Consider the following 19425-nt stretch of genomic DNA (forward strand, 5'->3'; position numbering starts at 1 on the left):
GTGCTGGCGAGGGCTTCGGTTCGTTACGTATTGCTCCGTGGGGGTACTTGGCCGGTGTGTTGTTGGGAACCTTGTTGCGCCAGTTGATGCTAGCTTCCGCCTTGCTGGCAGAGAGATGTGGGTACTGATGGCTGTAGGCTGCCTTTGACTCAATGGAGTTGATGTTGCTCGGGATTTGGACACTGTACACAGTCTTGGTGTTGGGGTCAACGAGCTGGAGAGGAGAGTAAGGGAACCCCGGGACGCCGAGCCCATCCTGGGGAAGCTGCCACATGGCACCGCTCGCCGAGTGGATGGCGTAGTCAGGTGACGGCATCACTGGGACCTGTTGGATGTAGTCATGAGCATAGGGATACCCGACTCCAAGGTGGGAGTGAAGGTCGAGGTGCTGCATAGTTTGCTGGTTGTGGGCCTGGGGGGGATACGTTAGAACGAAGGAGTAGAGACCGAGGTGACTCACGTCATGAGGAAGAAACGAGGACGGAATCTCGCCACTGTTGACCTGTGCCACAAGGCGAGGGGCACCTTCCTTCTTGATCCCAATGATTTGGTGATAGTCACGGATGATGAGCGGGCGCCTCGTGGCCCCGGCGGCGATGCTGCTGTCGCTCATCATGCCTGAGGAGACAGAGTGGTAGCTAGAAGACGACACGTTGCGCGAGCCAGAAGGGTTGGGTTCGCGCAGGTGCTTCGACAACTTCTTCTCGGGCTTCTCGTCGGCCGATTCCACCGCACGGACACCGAAGACGTTCGCCATGTAGGCATTCTGGTCTGACACAGTTGCATCGACGCCACTGGAGAAGATGTTAGCAAGGTGGCACGACTGGAGAGGTACTTACCTCGGGTTCCTCGCGTACGGGAGCGAAAGAGGCCCGTGAACCTAACCCCCTAACCCCCTAACCCCCTAACCCCCTAACCCCCTAACCCCCCTAACCCCCTAACCCCCTAACCCCCCTAACCCCCTAACCCCCTAACCCCCTAACCTGCATCTTGCCCAGCTGCCTAACGAGCAGCTTTTCAGCCCTGTATTTAGGTAGGGCGTCGCCCGCACACGTCTCTAGGAGAGAGAGCAGAGGGAGTCGTTGGATTGTTGGCATATGAGCGAAAGAGAAGTATGAACCAACCTATGTGGCTTATATACTGTGGTGCCGCCGGCATCGCCGTCGTCGTCCTCAGGGCTGTATGCGACAGCCCCATGGGCGACGGTGCCGCCCCGCTGAGCCATAGTGATCCGATGCAGAGCAACTCACCATGAAGATAGTACCCTCCGATTGCTTTGGGTCGTCGTGGATGACAGGTTGGGCGATGAGTTGGATGACATTGTGGTGGGTGGCGACCACGGTGTACAAGTACCCGAGACAGTTCTGAGGGAACCATTCGCTAGAGTGATGATGCAATGCGTTTCGATGATGATTCATGAGAGCGCGAGAGGGTAGAAACCCAACGGGCTGTCTAGCCCGGGGCGGGTGGCTCAGTCGGTAGTTGATGCTTCGATTGTTTCAATCAGGTCCGGGGCCATAGGTCGACTGTTCGAGTCGTCGCTATGGCCTGTCAGCCCACCGAGGGGGCTCAGGAGAGGCGAATTATCTATTTTATTCCTTTTGGCTGTCAATCATCCCAGTGGAGGTTGTCCACTCGATGTCACAGTAACGTCTGAGTCTGCGGCGTCAGTGTCACATCATGTTTCACTCGTCGCATGCAAGTGTGGAGAATACCAGCAGCAGATGTATGACTAACCGTCTCCGCAGCTCGACCGTCATCGCACGTTGAACAACAATTCGAACGACGCTCTGCAACGTTTTGTGAACTGGGCACAAACTTGTCATAAGAGCGCAGCAAGCAGTACGGTCACACGAGCCAGATCTATGGACACACAACAATGAACACGCAGTGACAGGTGACGGCAGCCCTGAGCGGATCAGTGTGACCTTCGCCGTCAGCACACTCTGGTCGTCTGTACTCACGATGTTGGGATGCGGGGGAAATTCACAATCGACGGGTGTCACAATAGAGGTTTCTGAAATGAGGGTCGAGCTGTACAGTCAGAATACGCTGGACTGGTGTACTCACAAATGATGAGGTACAGACAACGCAACTTTGGGAAACGGGACCTCTGCTCCTGCTATGCAACTGTTCACACGCAGTGCTCCTTCGGCGTGGCTTCGTTCTCCGCGACTTCTTGCTGACCGACTTCGGCCTCGTGACCATCCGTGATCGTGGGCAGGGCGTCGCTGGCCTGCCCCCCGATCGTCGTCTCGCCGTGATCGGCGTCGCCTTCCACGTCGACGGCTGCCGCAGCGTAAACGTCGGCCGGCCGCCTGTGGGAGGCACCTACCTGTGGGCTGGCTACTGGGGGCGACAAAGTTGAGGTACGGCGAGGACTCCCACGTCAAGGCTACCGTCAGCGACGATACCGCGCCATGACCTACCACCAGAGCGTGACTGCGTTCCGGCGCAAGAGGAGCCCACTGGGTCGAAGCCTGTCTCACAGTCGTTGCCGGCGAGAGTGCGAAACGGGTCGGCAAGCTGCCGCTTTGTCGGACCGAGGGTTGCATTGATACCCTGGTCATCAGTTGAACTCGCCCCCGGTCCTGGGGCAAAGCTGGCGGCCGGTGGTGGTGCCGAAGCGGGTTGCGGGGTAGCGGGGCCCGGGTGGTGTTGCGACGGGCCTAGTCGTCAAACATGATCGCAGCACCCACCACTCACCCGCCTCTTGCTGAGCCGCTTCACGAGCCGCTTTTTCAGCCCTGTACTTGAGCAAGGCCTCGGCGGCAGCCTCCCTCAGTTCTTCTTCGGTTGGCTCGAGGTGCGACGTGTCGACGAGCGCGTCCCAGTCGACGGCCGCTTCGAGTTCCTCGATGTCGGCCGTGTAATCGGGCGCGCCGAGAAGATGCTCAGTCCTCAAGTCTTCGAGGGTAAGGTACGCGAGCCGCACATACGCGTCGTAGTTGTCGTTCTGCTCCATCGTCGCTGTCGGTGGTGGTCGTGGTGGTAAGTGAATGGGGCGAGTTGAGGTAGGCTGAAAAACGCGGGACGTGAGATGTTACGAGAATCTGATGCCCCAAATGCATCACAACACACAGACATGAATGTACAACACTATGCCTACTCTAACCGCGATCTTCACGCCTGCTTCTCCGCCACCGTCTTCACCAGGTGCTCACTGCACTCCATGGCGAACGGCATGATGAGCGCCATCAGTTCGTCGTAATACCTCCTGATGAGCACTGGCGAGTTGGCCACCCGCCCAATCTTTCCGAACATCTCGAGAGCTGGAGCGTTGGGGTCCCGGGGTCGCTCTGGAGGCAGTTGCCAACCACGTAGCTTCCCCATGCGACTAAGCTTTGAGCCAAAGCGGCCGCCGCCCCCACCATGTTGGTCGCGATCGCGCCGGGCTCCGCACCCCAGCGCCCATCCCGCGCGTCCTTCAATGCGGCGTTTATACCTGCAGAGAACTCGTCGCTGAACTCGGGCATGGTCAGCGGACTGGCAACGCCCAACACCTGCAACTGCGCCCGCATCTCGTGCACCACGGCTGCCCGCTCCAGCTTTCCCATGTCCCCGTCACGGCCGCGCACCTCGTCCTCGAGCCACGCAACGCGGCGCCGAGAGGCTCCACGCTCCGCCTCGAGCTCCTGGTCTTGCTCCTCGAGGGCCGTCTTCTCGTCCTCGACATCCTTGAGTCTGATGTCAGCTGACAATAACGCGGCGCACTCACTTAGCCTGCAAAAGCGCGGTGGAGCGCTTGTGCCGCTCCTCGGCCAGCACGGCGTTGTTCTTGGCCGTGTCCCTCTCGAGGGTGAGCTCGCCCACCTCTGATGCTGACGCCCCTGAGGTTCCGGCCCTTGTTCTGGATCTCAAGGCGCAAACCGACAAGCTCCTTGGTGTGCTGTTTCTCTCTCGAGAGGCGAGCCTGCTCGAGTGCGGCCAAAAGGGTATAAATTAAGTGTCCAAAGCAATGGACTGACGATCACGCCCACGCCCAACGGGATCTTCCCTCCAACATGCTTCCACTCGGCATTTTCCTAGGCCTGTTTGCCAGCCTTGGTGGCTTTCTGTGAGACCTCGGTGTGACTTGCGCTGATGGAAGATTTGGGTACGACACCGGCTACATCTCCGGACTCAAGGAGATGCCCTACTTTACTTCAGTGTTCGGTACCGACTTCGCAGACGGCACTCGAAAGCTCTCAACCAGTACCGACTCGCTCATCACGTCCATTCTTTCGGCTGGCACGTTCTTTGGAGCCCTTCTGGGCTCTACTATTGGCGACCGCTTCGGGCGCCGAGGTGGAATCATGATCTATGTGCTCATTTTCTCGGTCGGGGCCGCTCTTCAAACCGGAACGAAAAACCTTGCTGGGTTCGCAGTCGGACGTGTCCTGGCCGGCCTCGGCGTCGGCGGAACATCCTGTCTTATCCCCGTCTACCAGAGCGAGTGTGCACCCCGCCACTTGCGAGGATCCATCGTTGCGGCATACCAGCTGTGCCTCAACATCGGCATGCTGATTGCCGCCGTTGCCGTCAACGCGACCAAAGACCGGCCGGACGCATCATCCTACCAAATCCCAGTGGCCATGCAGTTTATTTGGGCCGCCATCATCATGGTCGGTCTCGTCTTCCTACCCGAGTCTCCACGATGGCTCCTCCTGAAGGGGCGCAAGGACGACTGCCGCACCTGTCTGTCAAAGCTCCTTTCAGAGCCTCTCGACGGCCCCAACGTGACCGAACTGTTCAACGAGATTCAAGCCAACCTCGAGCACGAGCTTGAACAGGGTGGCGCCTCTTGGGCCGATTGTTTCCGCAATGGAGACAACAAGACCTTCAAACGAGTCGTCACTGGATGCGTGCTCCTGATGTTGCAGCAACTTTCCGGCATCAACTTCATGTGGGTGGTGGCATAGATGGGTTAATGCTCATTACGCCAGCATGTACTTTGGGACAACCTTCTTTACAAACTCGGGCATCAAGAACCCATTCATCATTACGATCGCCACAAACTGTGTCAACGCCGGAATGACCGTACCAGGCATGTGGGCGGTTGAACGAATCGGCCGTCGCCCTCTCTTGATCTACGGCGCAGCAGGGATGGCCGTCTGTCAGCTTATTGTTGCCGCAGTTGGCGTCGCCACCCCTCTCACCAATGTCGTCAGCCAGAAAGTCCTCGTGGCCTTTGTCTGCATCTTCATTGGGCACTTCGCGAGCACCTGGGGTCTACTTGGCTGGGTGCTCGCCGCCGAACTCCCGCCATACGCCATCCGTACCAAGAGCATGAGTCTTTCTGTTGCCACCCAGTGGCTGTTCAACTTTGCGCTGGGGTTTGCGACACCCTATCTCGTGAACGATGGACCTGGCAACGCTGGTAAGGACAATGAGGGGGGACGCTGCTCACGGCATAGGCTTGAAGCACAACGTATTCTGGATCTGGGGCTCTTGCTGCGTTATCGGCAGCGTCTTTGCATACTATGTGAGCTTCACCCCCAAAAAGATACACACTTACGCCCCCCAGATGATCCCGGAAACCAAGGGCCTGTCGCTTGAACAGATTGACATCTTGTACCGCAACTCGAATGCGCGTCAATCGGCCGCCTACCGTCGTTACATCCTCGAGACGGACACTCGCGATGGCAGTTCCGAAACCGCAGTCGACGCTCAGAAGATGGAGGTGAAGCACACGGAGCAGGCGTAGAGCCCGTGATGATGGCCCAGGAGTGGTGGGGTTGGAACAGCCGGCCACGCGAAGCGGGGCACCCAATGTGCTTATCTTTTGTGGGCGTTGATCACATCTACCGCCACATGTTCGCTGGAAAATGAAATGTAGTTGAAGAGATGAAGAGGGTCAAGACGAAGGAAGGCCTGAATGCGTTGATGGAGGGATTAGCGCCACGCAGTGTCCAGCACCTTTGGTTCGTTGGCATGCCGTTACCCATCAATCGCTAGTCGACCGGCTCTCCTTGTCCTAGCCAAGGTCGGAGTCTCACCTGCTGCATACCGCCTCGCCGGCAGCACACCGCCAGCACAGAATGTCGATGCGGTGCAGCGCCAAGAGCCAAGCCGCGGCACATGACGCTGGCGTCGTACGCGGCGACCTCCTCGGCGCGGCACGCTGCTGGTTTCATCATCCCCGTGTCAACCAACTTTAACCGCCCCTTCTAGGCATCAACATTCGCTGTGGTCAAAGACAGCGAGAGCGACGAGATGATAGCCAAGTCCCACGAGCGAACGCGAGATGGGCACGGCGGGAGGTCAGCTACCCGAGTCTCCCATCGCGCCAAGACTCACATGCCCGCCTAACACTTGCCGCCCAACAACACACCGCGGACTATAAATGCATGCATGCAGAGTGCCTGGTATTTGCCACCCAAACAATGTCAAGCAACACAATCCCAAGGAAAGGCAGCCTCGCGCCACCGACAGCAGCCCGAGCGACCACCGCGCCGCGCCGAGCCTCGGCCCCAGTCGACCCAGTTAGCCTCGCAACGCACGCCAAAGCAGGCTGGTACCGGCGCACAGTACACAACGAGGCCGACGCCGACCTGGACCTCCTCGCGCTGCTCGTGGGCGAAGGTCACGACGCGTCCGACGCAGGGCGCATGCTCCGGCTCAACGACAACGACGAGCACCTCACGCGCCTGGCACTCGAGCACGTGGCACATGTCCGCAAGGGCGACAAGTTTAAGCCCCTGTACTGTGCCGTGTGTGACGGGCGCGAGGTCGAGGCTGCGGCGTGAGTGCCGTGATCAGGCAGCGCTGACGTCCAGGATGAGCCGGAAGACGTCACGGGTATTGGGCAACACGGCTGTGGGAGGGGTGGTAGTCGCTGGGGTCATGTAGAAGTAAGGATGCATAGAGAATGGTGCGGCGTCAGGTTGTTGAGCAGCACTGCCTGAAGCCGAAGGCGGAGATGGCACTCGATATCCGCTGGCCCCGATCAAAGCCCACTGCGGTGGTGATTTCGGCGACGGCGATGCACTTTGCATGCTGCCAGGCCGATCGGGACGGAGCGGAATGTCGCTGTCCACTCATTACGAACGTGATGCATTTGGTACGAAGACAAAGCATTTGGCATGAGCATTTGGCATGAGGGTGCACCATGACGTTGGGGACACGATCGACACCGCCACGGCCACCGCAATGATGCCAAGGCTGATCACAACACCACTCTCGAGCAAGCATAAATAGCGATCTGCAGCGCGTCCAAGTCGGCACCCACAACCACAATGACAACCAACACAACACCATCCGCGCCCTCGCGCGCACACGACCTCGCGACCATCGCCCAGCCCAGCTGGTGGCGCCACATCCGGGGCGAGCGCCCCGCCGACGTCGAGCACCTCGCCACACTGGTGACCGAGGGCGACGAACCCGTCAACGCCGCGCACATGCTCCGCCTCAACAACAACGACGTCAGGCTCGCGCGTCAGGCGCTCGAGCACCGCGCGCACGAGATCCGCGGCGACAAGTTCCGCCCTACGACGTGCCCTGTCTGCGCCGCGCGTGAGAAGGAGGCGGTGGTGTGAGTGGGGGGCTTTGGGGGAGCCTTGAGCTGACAGAACCGCAGCAGCACCTCTGGCATCGGTACCGTCCTTCGCGGGGGCGGCGTCGCTGCCGGCGTCTCGTCCCTCGTCATGTCCGTGTCCCACTACTAGTTTACAATGCTCCCGACCATAGATCATGTATGCAACGTCTCCTTAATCGCTGCAGATTATTCGCATTCATAGAGCGAGGATAATATCTAGTTGAACCACACTCCACGCTTACGCAACCTCCTTGGTACGCGCCTGCTTCTTCTTCTTGCCGCCGCCGCAGCAGCACTCGAAGAGGACGATGAACTGGGCGAGGAAGAGGAGGATGGTGGCGGCGAGGACGAGCCAGATGGAGGCGGCCCAGTTTGCGGAACCGCCCTGGACGTTGTTGTTGATGTGGCGGCGGACGTAGGCAAAAACGGCAAAGTCGACGGCCATGCAGATGAGCGAGAGGACGAACGCGACGAAAGTGATGAGGGACGAGAAGATGAGGCCGAAGCGGTCCGAGAAGAAGGCGATGAGAAAGCCGATGAACGAGACTCCGCACGCGACGGGGTGGAGCACGAACGCCCGGGTGGCATTGCTCATGCCGTTGGAGAAGTCAAAGTTGCCAATGACATAGTTGAGGTTGTAGCCGACGCTGCGGGCCGTGCACTGGTTGGAGATGCCCTCGCCGGTCCGGCAGGCGCCAAAGATACCGAGGCGGACGACGGTACCGGCGCTGTGGTAGTTGAGGAAGCCGAGCTTGGCGACCGTAGGTGGGGAGAGGGACGCCACCAGGAGGAGGATGGTCGCCGCGAAGAGGAAGAACGAGCCGATAGTGAAGCCGAGCATTGCGAGGGAGTTGGGTGTGGAGAGGTGGATGCATACCCCGCCACCTCTTATACCATGCACCGGCGTCGCTACCCAACCTCGCCTCGTCGTGAGCAAAGCGCTGCCAAGAACGCTGCGAGTGTTGGAGCCACTGTCGATGATGTCATTTGCCACCAACCCGCCGGTCGCGACTCCACCACCGCGCGCGGTCGGCGACCAACCCCTATGATGTATTGCCGTGCATCGCGCAGGCGCGCAGCGGCATGGGGTGCATTGGGGGTTGAGCGGCGGGGCGTGTGGTGGGTGGCGCGCGCGTGGCCGTGGCCGTGACCGTGGTCGGGTTTCGGGCCAGCTACCCCGCAGCCGTCAGCTCCACCGCTCCAGACCGCCGAGGCATGCTTGGCCATGTTTGGCCGCGCTGCGCGTCTGCGCGTCTTGCACCCCCCACAGCCGAGGCATTTGTTCGGCACACGCCGCAGCGGTATGACGACAGCGAGATCTGCGCTGCATGACGTCGAGCTTGGCCGCAGTGGTGGCGAGGGGAGGTGGGGTGGGTGGACCGTGTCACGGACGCGTCTTGGCCGGGATGTTGGCGTCGGCAGCAGTGGCCTGCATGCAAAGTCATCGACGGTGACTCACTCGACAAGTGTCGTCGACGCAGCGCGCTGAGATCGCTGCAGATCATACTCAGCGGTCCCGAGGGCCATCACAAACGCCTAACCTCGCCGCGACATGTACATACTCGACGTCGACTTCAAGCAAGCGCGTCTCCACGCTTAACCTCGCCTATTCGCGCAAGCATCCACATGCACCGGCCTCTAACATGCAAACATCGATGAAAACGTGGCCAACGTGGTCGCCACGATTCCAGATATGTTGCAGGGTGACCATGTGACCAGGGTAGTAGTGGTCGCCGGAGCTGTGCCGAGCCAGTCGCCGTTCTCTGCTCCCACGCCTCGTCGCTATATGTTGGGCCGTCCACGCTGTATCTTTACCACCCCGTGACCCCGACGACTGACCCCATTCGCCCGCCGCGCTGCCGCCGCGCTGCTGCGCCTGACTACCGACCCCGCGCATGACGTCAACGGGGTCACACTGCAGCTGCACTCCCTCTGCTGCAGTCCATCGCCGTGCCTCTGACCCTAGACTGACCTCTCACACTCGGTGTCCATCGTCGTGCAAGATGCTTTACGAGGCCCTACCCCCCTGGCCTAACCTCGCGACGAAACGCACGCGGCGTGGGTTCTCGTCGCTGCCGAGGTAACCGCGCGCCGCTGGGGCCACTGCTATTCGTGTCGTGCCGAGCCAGCCCCCAGCAATATCAACTCCCACACGCCAGCGCCATGTTGCATCCTCCTACTCACCATGACCGACAGCACAAGTTACAGCGACAAGGCGGCGCCGTCGCCCGACATTGCGTCGCCCGACCTCGCCAAGGTCGAGGCCGCCGACGCCGGGCCGCCGCACCTCGGCCCCGGCCCCCCGAGCATCCTGACCGACGACGAGGCGACGCTCTTTGCCTCGCCGCTGCCCATCACGGGCGAGCGCAAGACGACGACGAGGAAGGAGCTCTGGGTGGGTGCGGCGTGGTCACTATGCTAAGCCCCAGTCGTGGTACATCTACTACGTCGGCAACTCGGGTCTCGGTGAGTAGCAGCGTCCCTGAGCCAAGCCAACCAACCCCAGGCCCGTTCAACTTTGCCATCAGCGCGTGGCAGAACCTGCTGTACCAGGCTGGTTGGGATCCGGCGCTCGCACGCGGCGCGGCGCCGTGCGGGTCCGACACGGGCTGCGTGCTCGAGGCCTACGGGCACGTGCGCGACATCAACTCGATCGTGTACATCACCAACGGGCTGTCGTTTGCGTTCCAGGCCGTGCTCTTCCTCGTCATCGGCAGCTTTGCAGACTACGGCACCTGGCGCCCGCACATTACCACAGCGTTCACTGTGCTGGCATGGGGCGTGAGCTTTGGCTGGCTCGGGGTCACGACGCCGGACAAGTGGCGCATCGGCACCGCGCTCTACATCCTGGGGCTCATCGGGTACCAGGGCGCGCTGACGTTCTGGACCGCCGCGTTCCCTGGGCTGGCACGCGACCTGCCCGAGATGCAGGAGAGCGAGCACGAGCTGGCCGCGGGCCAGATTAGCCAGGACACGTTTGAGCAGCGCGACATGCTGCAGCGCAACCGCCTGGCCAACGTGTCGTTCTTCGTGTGCTCTGTCGGCGAGCTGTTCGTGCTCGCCATCCTGGCTGGCATCCTCGTGGCCGTCATCACCGACGCGCCGGACAGCAATACCAAGGCGCTGAGCTACGTGTGCGCGTACAGCGCGGGCGTGTGGAGTGAGTAGGCCGTATCGACGACGCTGACTCGCCAGTCCTCTGCGCCATCCCGTGGCTCTGCTTCGAGCAGTACCGCCCGGGCAACCGGCTGCCCCCCAACACGACGTACGTGACCGCTGGCATCAAGCAAATCTACCACGCGTTCCGCCTCTGCCTGCGCCTCAAGCAGACGTTCATCTACCTCGCCGCGTACTTTATGCTCGGTGACTGCCTCAACACGCTCGTGACTGTCATTGCGACGCTGCAGAACGAGGTCGTGTCGTACGACACGAAAATGCTCAACTAGTGCGTGTGTCGTGGTTGCAATCCTGACGCCAGCCTACTCATCGATGGCATCGGCGCCCAGGCCATCGGCATCGGACTCTTCTGGCTCATCCAGAAAAAGTTTGTCATCCGCACAAAGACCATGCTGCTGGTCAACGCCCTGTTCATCAACCTGCTCGCCGTGTGGGGCTGCATCGGCATCACGCAGAAGGGCTTTGGCTTCCACAACGTCTGGGAGTTTTGGTTCTACCAGGCGTACTACGGCGTGTTCGTGTGCCCGTGGTACGCCATCTCGCAGGCCATGATCAGTGAAGTGGTGCCGCGGGGTAAAGAGGTAAGCTTGACCTACGACCCCGCTAACCCCAGTTCCTCTTCTTCGCCCTCTTCAGCATCATCGGCAAGACGTCGTCGTTCATCGGCCCGTTCGTGTCCTCGGCCATCCAGGACCGTTCGGGCAACGGCAACATGCCCTTCACCTTCCTGCTCGCCCTCGGTGTCGTGTCCGCCGGCATCCTCGTCTGCGTCGACGTACAAAAGTCGCACAAGGAGTGCAGGCAGTACCTCGACGACGAGGCCGTGCGCATCTACAAGCTCGGCGGCAGTGCGAGCAGCTCGGGCGAGGTGGTGCCGGCCGAGGCCAAGGGCAAGCTGTAGTCGGTCGTAGGGGCCGATGCTATCCCGCGGCACTGGTTGCCGCGGCGTGTTGTCCGTCTCCACTGTGAGACTAACGCCGCACTCACGCCCGTTCACCGCCACTCCTGTCAGTGACGAGCGCTGGGCCATTGGTGTGATGCCTACTAGCGGCATGATTGTTGGCGTACAGGGCGTGATCATGGGCCGCCACAGCAGCATCGACGTCAAGAAGGTATCGAAGCCAGCAGCTGGACGATCAACTACCACATCCTCGATGAGGCCGCCTGCGAACACGGAAGGCCGCCGTAGTTGTCGAACCTGATGAGGCTGAGGTATCGGCCATGGCCCTACAAGCCGCACACCAAGGCGGGCCGTCCACTACTGCAGCCACCCGGCTGGCCCCGAGAAACCAGTCAAAGCACCCGTGAATGCGACACTTGTGACACGAGGAACAACACAAAGCAGCCCAGTCCAGTGATGAATCCAACTACTAATGGCACTCCTCGGTCACCGCCTTACCCTCATAGTAGTCCACTGCCTGGTCAGTCGACTGCAGCGAGCAGTGCTCCATGCCGACGTGGCAATGCGAAAGGTTTGGTGTGCATCCAACCCTCACAGCGCACATGATTGCACCCGACTGCAGCAAGCCGCCGGTCTAGCCGACAGGGGGGCGACCGTGCCGACGCCAGACTGCTGCCGCGGTTCTGTCAGCTCACTCTATTCATCTCGTGCTTCTACAGCCTCGACCAGTGCCCGCGGCCGCGGCGCTCGAGCCACCACGCCACGCGCGGCTCGACGCTCTCGAGACACCGCTCGAGCCAGTCGCGCGTCTCGGCGGGGTCGATGACCGTGTCGATCTCCGTCTTCTGCGCCATGTTGATGGCCCGGCCGCGCGTGTACAGGTCGTCGACAAACTTCTTCTCGAGGGCCGCGCGCGCCTTGGGGTCAGCCACCGCCGCGAGCTCCTTGCTCATGCCGAGCTTGACGGCGCCCTCGATGCCCATGCCGCCAAACTCGCCAGTGGGCCATGCGGCCGAGTGGAATGGGACGAGCGTCGAGCCGCCCAGCAGCGCCTGCACGCCCAGGCCGTACGCCTTGCGCACCGTCAGGCCGAAGAAGCGCCCGCCCGAGTCTGTGAACGCGGCACACGCCGCAAAGAAGGCCGGGAAATCGCGCAGCCCGCCCTCCTTCTCTGCCGCGGTGCCGACCATGAAGCCGGGCGTGTCGCACAGGGTGATGACGTGCGCCGCCCGCGTCTTGGTCAGGATGTTGAGGAAGCGCGAGCCCTTGCGGGCGCTCGGCGCGTCGACGGCGCCGCCGAGCGGCGACAGCACATTCGAAGCCAGCACGCCCACGGCCACGCCCTTGACCCGCACAAAGCCCGTGATCAGCGACTGGCCCCAGTGCTTGCCGACTTCCAGGAACGGCGTGCCGTCGTCGCTGAGCAGGTCGAGCGCGGCGTGGATGTCGTACGCGCGCTTGCGGTCGATCGGGACGACGTGTCGGAACAGGCGCGTGTCGCGCGAGTACCACGCCGTGCGGCCCTGGCCCGGGGCACGAAGCGGCGGCTGGAAGATGGCCACGAGGGTTTTGGCGAGGTCGGTGGCTTCCGCCTCGTCCTTGACGAGAATGTCGACGTTGCCGTTGGCCAGGTGCGTCGTGCGCACCGGGCCGACCTCCTCGGGCTTGAGGACGCCGAGGCCGCCACCCTCGATCATGGCCGGGCCGCCCATGCCGATGGACGTCCCCGGGTCGTCGGTGGCCACGATGAAGTCCGCACAGCCAAGCAGCGCGGCATTGCCCGCAAACAAGTTGCCGTTGGCAATGCCGACGATGGGGATGCCGCGCGCGTTGACATGCGCCAGCAGCGTAAAGCTCGGCGTGTTGAGCCCGGCAACGTGATTGTGCACGACGTCGACGTCGCCGGGGCGGCCGCCGCCGCCCTCGGCATACAGCACGAGCGGGGCGGGGTTGTCCAGCACGCTCTTGAAGATGCGGTCGAGTTTGAGGTGGTGGAAGTGGCCCTGGGTGCCGGCGAGGACCGCGTAGTCGTAGATGCACGCGGCCGTGCGCCAGCCGTTGACCTTGCCCCAGCCGACGATGACGCCGTCGTTGCGCGTGGCGGCAAGGTTGGCGGGCGAGAGGCGCGTCGCCTGCGCAGCTTGCGCCAGGTCGCCGTACTCTGTAAACGAGCCAAAGTCGACGAGGTGGTCTAGGTTCTCCCGCGCGGTGCGGTAACCCCGCGCGCGGCGCCGTCCCGTACCCTTCTGCCGCACGGCGTGATCGTCGTCGTACTCTGCCCGCACGGCCTCGAGCTCGAGCAGCGTCGGGGGCTTGAAGTCGAGGTCGACGGCTTCCTCCTTGCCCGCGCCGTCGTCGTCGTCGCTCGCGTTCTCGTCAACCGTGATGAGCGCCAGCGCCGCGCCATCGTCCAGGCTGTCGCCCTCGGACACGACGGCCTTGACAACCGTGCCGGACACCTCTGACCGCACGGTGTGCTCCATCTTCATGCTCTCGAGGATGGCCACGGCATCGCCCTTGCGCACCGCGGCCCCCTCCTTCAGCGTGAGGCTGACGAGCCGGCCCGGGAGGTGCGTCTTGATGTACGCCTGGCCCGCAGCCGCTGGGGGCAGGTCCGCCTCGCTCCATCCCGGCTCGACCGCGTCCTTGCCTGCACCCTCGGCCGCGGCCTGCGCGGCCCACTGCTTCTCGAGCTCGACCATGCGCCTGTGCAGGGCGTCAAAGTTCTGCTCGACGAACCGCGTCGACACCCCGTTGTTCCTGATCACACTGTCCGACTCGGTGAGCGCGACCAGCAGCGCGCGGTTCGTCCCGACGCCGCCGATGCGCACGTGCTCGAGCACGCGGCGGGCTTTGGCGACCGTCGCGGGGTAGTCGGCGGCGACGACCGTGATCTTGGCGAGGAGCGAGTCGAACGCCAGGCCCTGTTTGTACGCGCCAATCTCGCCGCCGAGTGGGGGGTGCGCGGCTGTGTCGAGTCTGACGCCCGGGCCAGACGGGATGACGAACGACGTGAGCGTGCCGGTGGTGCCCACGGCGTTGGCGTCGGGAAGGAAGCGTTCCGCGTTGACGCGGAGCTGGAGGGCGGCATGCGGGGGTGTGGGTGGGATGGGAGGGAGCACCGCGTCGAGCGGCTCGCCCAGCGCCGTCCGGATCTGCGCTGCCGCGAGGTCGATCCCGCCGTACGCCTCCTCGGTCACCGTGTGCTCCACCTGGATGCGCGGGTTGCACTCGAGAAAGTAGAAATGGCCCGGGGAGTCTGGGTTCGGGGCAAGGACGAGGAATTCGAACGTCGCGAGAGACAGGAACTTGCCCTTTGCGGCGAGCCTGCGGGCGGCGTTGATGATGGCGGCGCGGAACGCCGGCTGGCTCACCAGCGTGGGCGACGGGCACAGCTCAATGACCTTTTGGTGTCGGCGTTGCAGGCTGCGTTGTAAGCCCTGGCCATCCCATCGGCCTCTACCCACCTGCACTCGCGCTCGCCGACGTCGCGCACGCCGCCCTTGCCGTCGCCGACAATCTGCACCTCGATGTGCCGTGCGCCGACCAAGAACGGCTCGGCAAACACCTTGTCGCTGCCGAAACTCGCCATGGCCTCGCGCTTGCAGCTGTCGTACGCCTCGGGGATGTCGGCGTGGGTCTGGGCGATGCGGATGCCGCGGCCGCCGCCGCCTTCGAGCGCCTTGAGCAGGACCTTTGTACCGGCAGGCAAGCCGCTGGCAAACGCCCGGATCTCGGCGAGCGACGCGTCCGAGCTCGTGCTGGGGAGCACGGGCACGCCGGCGTCCTCTGCAAACTTCTTACTCGCGTACTTGTCGCCGTAGAGCGCGAGCGTGTCGGGCCGCGGGCCGATCCACACCATGCCGGCGGCCTCGACGGCGCGCGCAAACTCGGGCGACTCGGACAGGAAGCCGTAGCCGGGCATGACGGCGTCGGCCTTGGCCTCTGTCGCGACGGCGATGAGCGCGGCGATGTCGAGATAGGCGCGTGCGCCGTCACCTGGGATCAGGAGCCGCTGCGCGCGGTCGAGGTGCAGCAGGTGCGGCGCGTGGGCCGTCTCATGGGCCGTGTAGATGCCGAGCGGGACGTGGCCGAGCGCGAGGATCGAGGCCTGGAGCCGCAGCGAAATCTCGCCGCGGTTCGCGACGAGGATGCGGAGGGGGCGCGGGGGCGACGGTATTGTCCTCGCCATGGCCGTGTTGTGGTTGACAAGACGCGAAGGCGCGGTGGAGAGTGGGATTATATGTGGGGCATGTGGGGAGGTGGAGTTGCCGCTTAGCCGGCTAACAGGCGGGGGCCGAGGGCGGGGCCGGCGGGAGACAGTTATCAGCAACCACCCACCAGCCTGCGTCGTTGGTCTCTATTGCATTCCTTGTCACCCCAGCGCTCGACCACGGCTACTAGATGATTACAACAGCATTGGATGCATTGGAGAGGTTTCACGCAGGCGTTGAGAGAGCAGCTACTCGGCGTTGGCTGACGTGTCGGCCAAATCCGACTCCACCAAACGCACCCCAGCACCCCAGCGATCGCCAGCGACAAACACCCGTCTTTGTCAACGTGCTGACCTTGCAACGGCGTCGACGACGACCTCGATGCTCGTTGCCGCCTCGGCGCCAGCCATAACCCTCGGAATCGCACTCTGCCCCGTGGAATCTTCGGCGGCGCAGCACTTCCACGGAATCACGGGGGCCCAATCTCGGCGCCACCGATGCGGGGCCCGTCGATAATGACGAGGCCACGCCGAGGCCGTCGACAATCGCGAGACGCGTACCTGCTATCGTGCTATCGATAAGTGACTGCTGCATCCACCACTCTACTATGTATTTGTACAACGCGAGCAAGCAAGCGATACTTTTCTCCTGCCTCTGCTGTCGGGGATGGCTTCGGCACCACACCATCATACCCTCCGCCGTCGTGTCATTGCCCGGCTGCGGCGACGACTGGTCGTACTCGTCTCCCGCACTGTCCGTCGAGCCTTGCCCCGCCTAGTCGTCCTTGGGCGACAGGTCGATGGGCGAGATACGCACCCACGGGTACGTCGTGTCTGGTGTCCAGAAGCCGGCCATGGCCGCCCACACGCCCATTGTCGCTGCAATCATGCAGAAGGCGTACCCAGCCTTGCCGACGGCCACGTTGCCGGTCATGGAGCCGACGCCAACAAGCAGGAAGGCCATGAACGCCCCGACGAGCACGGCGAGGATGGCGACGGACGCGCGGAGCGAGGCGAGGATGAACAAGAAGACAATGCTGCCGGCGTCAGCTGACACTCCTCACCGCCACACGCCGACTTACCCTGCCCAGACGACCAGGTACATGCCAAGGGCCTGGGCGAACTGGTCGGTGAACTGGCCGTTGGCGTCCGAGTAGCCTGCGATGACGCCAAACGACGGGATGAACATGCACGCGAGGCCGAAGCAGAAGCCGCCAAACGAGATGAACTGGGCGTGAGTGTGGCTCGGACAAGGCCGACTCACCATGGTGCCAGAGTACGTGTTGCCGATGAACATTTCAAACCAGCCGACCATGGACTGGCCGACGCCGCCGAAGAGGGTTAGGAGGGGCACGAGGCCGTTGACGCCGCCGACGCCGCGCAGGCCGAGGCCGTAGCAGCCAAAGAGGTAAAAGTTTGCGGCAAAGGCCAGCAGGCCAACGGGCACGGGGTTGCCGTACTTGCGGTGCTGGGCGGGGATACCGGGCTGCGAGTAGTCGATGGGGTGGCCGCCGGGCGTGATCATGCGCTCGATCTGGCGGTCGACGCCCTTCTCGAGGTCGTTGCCGTAGTAGCCCGTCGGCTGGGGGCTCGAGTCGTTGGTGGTGGACATGGTGGGGTGGGAGTGGAGCGGGGCGGGGGTAGTGGCAGGTGACAGCTCCGTTTGCTTGGACGACTTTGCGCCCTCTTGGCTGCCCATGCCCTCTTATATCTCTCGACACGGCCACAAGGTGTCCACTTGTTTGCTACCCCCGTTCGTGGCCCGCGAGGCGCGCCCGCCGGTCAGTATCCGCAACACGCACCTTCCGAGCGACACGGCAACCAACAACCCCACGAGCTCGCCCAGCCCCGTTCGGCTAACCGCATAACCAGAGTAGTGAGCTTGCTATCGCGGCGGCAGGTGGGTACTGCCCGCCCGCCAGCCGCCGCGCAGCAGACCCACCCGACCCGACGATATCGATCACTCCACCTCGTCGTCCCCGCACCGATTTCCTGAGCCCCCGCGCGAACGCGGCCGCCCCACCCCGCACCCGACTGTTCTAATTCCTGACACGCATCGGCCAGCTGCAAGTAACCGGTGGCAGTTGGCAAGGTCGAGGAGCAGCTGACGCCGTGGGGAGGCAGGGGCAGTCGCCGCGCCGCGCCACGCTTGCGTCACGTCTTTGCCCTTGCGCCAGCTCGTGTTGCCTCTCTGGCTCTTCCCCGCCTCCATTCTCACGTGTTTCCCCGACTCTTTGTGTGCGCCGGGGGTGCCGAGTGATTGACCCAGAGTTAATTCCCCATCCGCGTGTGCCGCGAGCGTGCCGCGCTCCCTGGCCGGCACACGCCGGCACGGTTGCAAGCCTGCCTACACCACGCCGCCCGCCCGCCCGCCGCTCGTGCTGCGAGCGCACCGAGTACCTCTCTTGCGCCGAGGTACAGGCCCTCCCATCTCCTCGGCTGTCCAAGTGTGACAGGCGCGCGGCCTCCCACAAGCACATCGGGGCCACGGCCGTATCGTCCTCGCCCCGCTTGCACTCGACACATACCCCGCCACACATACCTGCTGGGAAGAGCTAGAGCTACGAGCATCACCTGACACCGCAGCCGACCCCACAGAACGACAAGACCGACTCTGCGACCTGCTGAAGATCATGCCGTGGCTGGCTTGGCGCAGTCATCGGGAGGGTGCAGGCCCAGCCGAGCCCAAGCCGCACTCGGAGACGCCGCACGGCCCAGTGTTGCCGGCGGGGTCTCGGGTCGCGCAGCTGCGCTGATTGGCGGGGTGTCGGTTCTGACCGGCTTGGCTGGCGCCACCACTCGGCTAGGATGCCGTCACATTCGGCAGGTTGCACGGTTGGGCGTGATAACCGGGTGGTGGGGAGAGTTTGTGGGGAGGTGTGCCTGGGGCCAGTTAGCACAGGCACGTATTGCAACTTGCTCCGAGCAATACAATGTACGGAAGTTGGACGGCTCGCTGGAATTGCTGGCATCGGGGGGGGGGTCGGTGATGGGTGCGGGGGTGCCGAGGGGGGGCGGGGGCGAGATAGGGGCAAGGTTGGTCCATCCTGGTCGTGGTTTATCCGGGTGGAGGGGGTGGGGGGAGGTCGGGGGTGTGGCGGCGTCGGCGACGGTGCGGCGAGTGTGCGCCAGGCGTGGGCGTGAGTGCGTGCTGCTGCCAGAGGTGTGCAGGTAGCGACTGGCGGCCTCGACAGCGTGCGACCGCGTGGAGCCACCCCTTGCGCCTGGCCTTGACCCGGGGCAGCTTGGCGCCCGTCTTGTGCCACGTTGCGTGCTCGTTTGCGAGCCCACCTGCCACCCACATGCCCAGCATGTGCACGGCGTGGACAGCATGTGCCAGCTGCCCCAGAGAGGAATGCAAACTTTGCCCAGCCCGAGATGCTGGATCCGGCACGGTGGTTAGTCGCGCGTGACGGCGCGTTTTGTTGACATTTGCTCTCTTTGCTCGCCAGTGTCTGCCTCGAGGGGGGCTACGGGGCTCAAGTATGCACTATTCGCAGCACAAAATGCTTCTGTGCGTTCGCAACTACGTTCTGCAAGGAAACAGTGCCACGACTAGCAGCCCACCTCCCGTAGCGAAGGCCAGCGATGTGGGGAACAAGAGCGCCAGCACGACCC

At 63.1% G+C, this 19425-nt stretch overlaps 9 protein-coding genes across 9 annotated transcripts; 4 read left to right on the forward strand and 5 right to left on the reverse strand.

The window, feature by feature from the left end:
* Nucleotides 1-125: 125 nt before the first annotated feature.
* On the reverse strand, nucleotides 126-757 carry Q8F55_008425 (uncharacterized protein; the record flags this gene model as incomplete). Its single annotated transcript, XM_069356822.1, has 2 exons — nucleotides 126-412; nucleotides 461-757. Coding segments are annotated over 2 exons (584 nt in total), but the record flags the coding sequence as incomplete, so codon positions are not given.
* A 1377-nt stretch (nucleotides 758-2134) lies between these two features.
* Nucleotides 2135-2965, reverse strand: Q8F55_008426 (uncharacterized protein; the record flags this gene model as incomplete). Its single annotated transcript, XM_069356823.1, has 3 exons — nucleotides 2135-2289; nucleotides 2336-2395; nucleotides 2707-2965. The coding sequence occupies 3 exons, from the start codon at nucleotides 2963-2965 to the stop codon at nucleotides 2135-2137; spliced, it is 474 nt and encodes a 157-aa protein (XP_069204760.1).
* A 590-nt stretch (nucleotides 2966-3555) lies between these two features.
* SNF3_3 (Plasma membrane low glucose sensor) lies at nucleotides 3556-5686 on the forward strand (the record flags this gene model as incomplete). The annotated part of the gene is made up of 5 exons (XM_069356824.1): nucleotides 3556-3563; nucleotides 4091-4885; nucleotides 4926-5359; nucleotides 5397-5464; nucleotides 5507-5686. 5 exons carry the CDS (start codon nucleotides 3556-3558, stop codon nucleotides 5684-5686), a joined length of 1485 nt encoding a protein of 494 aa, XP_069204761.1.
* Nucleotides 5687-6365: 679 nt separating this feature from the next.
* Nucleotides 6366-6831, forward strand: Q8F55_008428 (uncharacterized protein; the record flags this gene model as incomplete). Its single annotated transcript, XM_069356825.1, has 2 exons — nucleotides 6366-6724; nucleotides 6759-6831. The coding sequence occupies 2 exons, from the start codon at nucleotides 6366-6368 to the stop codon at nucleotides 6829-6831; spliced, it is 432 nt and encodes a 143-aa protein (XP_069204762.1).
* Nucleotides 6832-7217: 386 nt separating this feature from the next.
* Q8F55_008429 (uncharacterized protein) lies at nucleotides 7218-7646 on the forward strand (the record flags this gene model as incomplete). The annotated part of the gene is made up of 2 exons (XM_069356826.1): nucleotides 7218-7513; nucleotides 7559-7646. The coding sequence occupies 2 exons, from the start codon at nucleotides 7218-7220 to the stop codon at nucleotides 7644-7646; spliced, it is 384 nt and encodes a 127-aa protein (XP_069204763.1).
* Nucleotides 7647-7754: 108 nt separating this feature from the next.
* Nucleotides 7755-8357, reverse strand: Q8F55_008430 (uncharacterized protein; the record flags this gene model as incomplete). The annotated part of the gene is made up of 1 exon (XM_069356827.1): nucleotides 7755-8357. One exon carries the CDS (start codon nucleotides 8355-8357, stop codon nucleotides 7755-7757), a length of 603 nt encoding a protein of 200 aa, XP_069204764.1.
* A 1344-nt stretch (nucleotides 8358-9701) lies between these two features.
* Nucleotides 9702-11594, forward strand: Q8F55_008431 (uncharacterized protein; the record flags this gene model as incomplete). Its single annotated transcript, XM_069356828.1, has 6 exons — nucleotides 9702-9911; nucleotides 9946-9982; nucleotides 10023-10676; nucleotides 10712-10961; nucleotides 10995-11274; nucleotides 11307-11594. The coding sequence occupies 6 exons, from the start codon at nucleotides 9702-9704 to the stop codon at nucleotides 11592-11594; spliced, it is 1719 nt and encodes a 572-aa protein (XP_069204765.1).
* A 713-nt stretch (nucleotides 11595-12307) lies between these two features.
* Q8F55_008432 (uncharacterized protein) lies at nucleotides 12308-15786 on the reverse strand (the record flags this gene model as incomplete). Its single annotated transcript, XM_069356829.1, has 2 exons — nucleotides 12308-15020; nucleotides 15062-15786. The coding sequence occupies 2 exons, from the start codon at nucleotides 15784-15786 to the stop codon at nucleotides 12308-12310; spliced, it is 3438 nt and encodes a 1145-aa protein (XP_069204766.1).
* A 796-nt stretch (nucleotides 15787-16582) lies between these two features.
* Nucleotides 16583-17419, reverse strand: Q8F55_008433 (uncharacterized protein; the record flags this gene model as incomplete). The annotated part of the gene is made up of 3 exons (XM_069356830.1): nucleotides 16583-16844; nucleotides 16890-17035; nucleotides 17072-17419. 3 exons carry the CDS (start codon nucleotides 17417-17419, stop codon nucleotides 16583-16585), a joined length of 756 nt encoding a protein of 251 aa, XP_069204767.1.
* Between the last annotated feature and the right edge of the window lie 2006 nt (nucleotides 17420-19425).

This window comes from Vanrija albida (assembly GCF_041260175.1).
Source record: "Vanrija albida strain AlHP1 chromosome Unknown contig_7, whole genome shotgun sequence".
NCBI lineage: Eukaryota > Fungi > Basidiomycota > Tremellomycetes > Trichosporonales > Trichosporonaceae > Vanrija > Vanrija albida.